Raw genomic sequence first — 4,588 nt, forward strand, 5'->3', positions numbered from 1 at the left:
TCTCGATCTCCTGACCTCGTGATCCGCCCGTCTCAGCCTCCCAAAGTGCTGGGATTACAGGCTTGAGCCACCGCGCCCGGCCTACAACACATTCTAAACAAGAACAGCCAGACACAAAATTCCTGTCCTTGGTGATTGTTTTGTGGCTGTACTGCCTATCTCTTTTATAATTCGTCTTCTCTTCCCTCAAAATCTAAATTACCTTTCTATCTAGACAACTTCCACAAACAAGGCTTCTTTCTAGGCAGCTCCCCAACTCTAACCAGTTCCATCAGTCCCATTCCCTCAGGTGCCCATTTCTTTTCCTTTTTTTTTTTTTTTGAGACTGAGTCTCAGTCTGTCGCCCAGGCTGGAGTGCAATGGTGCGATCTTGGCTCACTGCAACCTCCGCCTCCCGGGTTCAAGCAATTCTCCTGCTTCAGCCTCCGGAGTAGCTGAGATTACGGGCGCCCGCCACCACGCCCAGCTAATTTTTGTATTTTCAGTAGAGATGAGGTTTCACCATGTTGGCCAGGCTGGTCTTCAACTCCTAAGGTAATCCCAGGTACCCATTTCTAAGTGCTCATCTGCCTTTTCTAAGATGGCCACCACAAAACCCGGGGAAAGAAATGCAAGCTCCACCCTCTCAAGGCCACTGTTGTTCTGGGGGCCAGGGAAGGATACGCCCAAGGACAGGGTGCCCAAGGAGGAGATCCTAGTGGGAAAGGGTCATCTGGGAGCTGACCCTAGGGGCTCACAAGTGAGCTCCACAGCTGAGTCCCCGACCCCACACTTGGCCAGAGCCGAGGCTGCCAATCACAGGAAGTGCCGGCCCCCCGCCCCACCTCCCAACGTTACGCGCCGGAAGTGACCGTTGCTGGGGAGTGCGTGGGAGGAAGGTGACTGTGAGGAAGGTGTGTGTCCACCGAGGTAAGGAAAGGCATCCCTGGGCGCCCCTAAGCAATTCCTCTTTTGCGTACAGGGATACCTTCACCTTCTAATATTCTCTTTTCCCTTTTCTGCCAGTAGCCTTCAGCCTTGTGGGCTCTCAGTGCAGCTATTTTGGCTACCAGCCGATTTCGCCACATCGCCCACTCGAGGGCCTTCTTGGCGCCTTTTCTACGTTCTTTTTAAGTTAACCACCTCCATCACTTTCTCTTATTTAGTCTCATTGATTAAATCTGTGATTTTGTTGTTGTTGTTGTTGTTGCTGCTGTTTAAAGGAAGAAAAATGATTCTTTTACTAAGGCCCGGAATTCTGTTAAGCGTTTAACCAATAGCCGCCGACTACATCCATCCCCTAAACTTGATTGCTTCCGTGTAGCTTGTCTGTTTCACCGTGATCTAGTAGTAGGGAAAAGGTAAAGAATCCCCTGTTAACAGTTTGATGCGGAAGATACTTAAAACGGACACGGCTAAGTGATAGTACTGTGAATTCCAGTGCCCCAGTGTACTGTAATTCGTCCTTTTGTCCGGAAAGAATAGGTTGGCTTCCTACAAGCTGCTGAATCTGGTGCTTATCACTTAAAATCAAGAAACATACTTGGTTCTTCCTTCCAAAACTCTTATTTTTAATGAAAAAGTATGAAGTAACTATGTATAAGTGAAACATGTCCAAAAAGACGGTGGGGATTTCTTGATCCAAACATAAACATGGAAAATATTTTTAAGACAAATTCACTGATGATTGTCATTAACAAATGGGCTCTGCAGCAAAAAAAAAACTAGAGTTCTAGCTGACTACTTGTATTTCCTATCATAGGTTCCAAAGCTGCTTATGTCATAGAATGGGGGTGGGGGGAGTTGTGAGGAGTGTAGAATTGTGTGAGGGGCCAAAGGAGAGCATGCTCTAGAGACAGACAATTTTCAGAAGTTTTCTATGGGGATGGTTTTATATACATTTAGGTTTTTCCCACAATAATAAATTTATTTAGTCTCGGTGCTCAATAGAAGAGATTTCTAATAGAAGAGGATTCAAACTATGAAACCATTTCTCTTTTAATCTTTCACATTCTTGTTACAGATTTGTTCTCTTGTGACTCTGTTATCCATAATATGGACAGTTCTTGAGTCCTAACATTCAGAGATTTTCCCTCAGTGCATAGAGGGAATGAGTATTAATTGGAGAAGCTTAAAGTATTGCCACTTTAGCACTGAATATTGGGACGAGAGGAGGTGAAACCTCACTAGAAAAAGGGACAATGTCAGTGTGGCCCTTCCTGATCATGTTTAAGAAAAGTCATGAAAATGGTGAACTAGTGTTTCCAATCATATTGGAAGAGTTAAGTGTATACTGTCTATCAGAGACTTCCAGCATTTCCAGGTCCTAGAGAGGAACAAGACTGATAACCTGCCTATCTGTATTTTTAAGAACCCAAGAGGAAAGCTTTATAATAGAACACTATTTCTGTGTTTATGTATAAGGGTTTTTTTTGTTTTTTTTAAAGACAGGATCTCACTCCATTGCCTAGGCCAGAGTGCAATGGCACGAACCTCATAGATCCTGGGCTCAAGCGATCTTCCTGCCTTTGCCTCCTGAGTAGCTGGGACTACAGGCACATGCCCCCATACCTGGCTAAGTTTGTTTTTTTGTTTGTTTGTTTTTGGGGTGGGGGGATTGTTTTGTTTTTTGTAGAGACATAGTCTTGCTTTGTTGCCAGGCTAGTCTCAAACTCCTGTCTTCAAGTGATCCTCCTGCCTCAGCCTCCCAAAGTGCTGGGATTACAGGTGTGAGTGACCACACCCGGCCCTTATGCATAAGTTTAAATGACAGTATTCTTGTGGTCTTGACTTGCCCCCTCTAATGTTAAATATTATATTAATATTTATATTATAATCAATATTATATTAATAGTGTCAAACCCTAATAGATGCTAAACAGTGACAGGCACTTAAGTAATAGCACTTAAGGTAGACATCTTGTCACCCAAATACAGCTTAAATTTGAACTATAGGAGACATATTTGGTTTTTCTTAACTATTTGGTAGGCCCTAGAATTTATTCCAAGAATGTGAATTAGGCCATGATGTTAAAATGATTCCAAGAAGTATGCTTTAAAGAGAAGAAAATATTGGGGGAAGTGGGGAAAGTAAGGGTTTCTTATATTGAACTTGGGTAGTTTCAAATCCAGAAGTGACTCCACTTCTTAGGGTTACCTTTTGGTACATTTTATTTCTGATTTCCTGAACCACACTTTTGTTTTTTCCAGCACTTGGATTCAGCTCCTTCATTTCCAACATGGAAGAAACTTACAGTATGTACTCCTTGTTGCTTTTAGAAAATAAGTTAAATCATTTACATATAGTTTTATATCTGACAAGACTTTTAGTATGTGGGAAAAAGTCAGACTTCTCAGCTGCTGAGGAGGAAAAGTCTGTATAGTATTACCCAAATTTGAAATAAGGTACATGAAAATTCAGAAAAGAGGTATGAGAAGTCATAAAGCTTTGAAAAGGCCACAGTTAGGACACCTTTATTAAACTATTAAATGAAGCAGGACTTCACCTTCTTGTATGTATGACACAGGGATAGTAACTTCTTTCTATTTTGAGGAGTAATATACTTATATAATAATGTTGATGTACATTAGTTTTTAGGATAAGAAATCTGGGAAGGATTCTATTTCTCAAATGATCCACGAACCTTGGATGGCCCCAGAAATCAAAGCGGAGTCAGCACTTGGAATCATACAGCGTAGAACCAAAAGGGACTTGAAAAATCATTTATTACAACAAAGAAAATAGAACCTAGATTAATTTGCCCAAGTTTACATAGTTAGGGACAGAGTCAGAACCAGAGTCTTCTATATTGTTTACACCTAGTACCCTACATGATACCACAGGCTCTGATATCTAGGTTCTGACCAAATTTGAGAAATATCTGAGTTTATGCCCGTGGATAAAACTTGTCAACAGTACCTACTTTTTCTTCCTACTTTGCTGTCTTGTTCAGAATCTCATTATAATTAAAAATCCCAAGTAAAGGATATTTCAGTCCCATTCTACCCTCTAGGAAGAGTCCGGTGGAGAGCTGTATCTCCAAAATACAGAAACTACTTAGAAATAATCTTTATTAAATATCTAGAACACAGTGGTTCTCAAACTTTAGCATGTAGCAGAATCACCTGGAAAGCTTGTTGAAACAGATTGCTGGGTCCCACCTGCAGAATTTCTAATTCAAAAGGTCTGGTATCTGAGAATTTGCATTTCTAACAAGTTACCAGGTGATGCTGATCTGAGGACCACACTTTTGAGAAAAGGGATCCCCTGCCCCTTAATTTTTCTTAAAGTTTTTTTTTGTTTTTTGTTTTGTTTTGTTTTGAGACAGAGTCTTGCTCTGCCACTCAGGCTGGAGTGCAGTGGCGCGATCTCGGCTCACTGCAACCTCCAACTCCTGGGTTCAAACGATTCTTCTGCCTCAGCCTCCTGAGTAGCTGGGGTTCCAGGCGCCTGCCACCATGCCCAGCTAATTTTTGTATTTTTAGTAGAGACGAGGTTTCACCATGTTGGCCATGCTGGTCTCAAACTCCTGACCTCGTGATCTGCGTGCCTCGGCCTCCCAGAGTGCTGGGATTACAGGCGTGAACCACCACACCCAGCTTTCTTAAAG

General features: G+C 42.2%; 1 protein-coding gene across 3 annotated transcripts in view; it reads left to right on the plus strand.

Annotated features, from left to right (window-relative positions):
• The first annotated feature begins 848 nt into the window (after positions 1-848).
• Positions 849-4,588, plus strand: part of GTSF1 (gametocyte specific factor 1) — an 18,557-nt gene continuing 14,817 nt past the window's right edge. The window contains exons 1-2 of one of the 3 annotated variants that reach the window (XM_011930439.1): positions 849-909; positions 3,189-3,233. In XM_011930439.1, coding sequence (XP_011785829.1) covers positions 3,218-3,233 — 16 coding nt within the window. In that variant the 5' untranslated portion in view covers positions 849-909; positions 3,189-3,217. Of the gene's footprint in view, positions 910-1,769; positions 2,707-3,188; positions 3,234-4,588 lie in introns of those variants that run through there. The other 2 variants (XM_011930441.1, XM_011930440.1) reach the window with 2 other exon arrangements.

Source organism: Colobus angolensis, unplaced genomic scaffold, assembly GCF_000951035.1.
Source record: "Colobus angolensis palliatus isolate OR3802 unplaced genomic scaffold, Cang.pa_1.0 Scaffold87, whole genome shotgun sequence".
In the NCBI taxonomy this organism is placed as follows: domain Eukaryota; kingdom Metazoa; phylum Chordata; class Mammalia; order Primates; family Cercopithecidae; genus Colobus; species Colobus angolensis.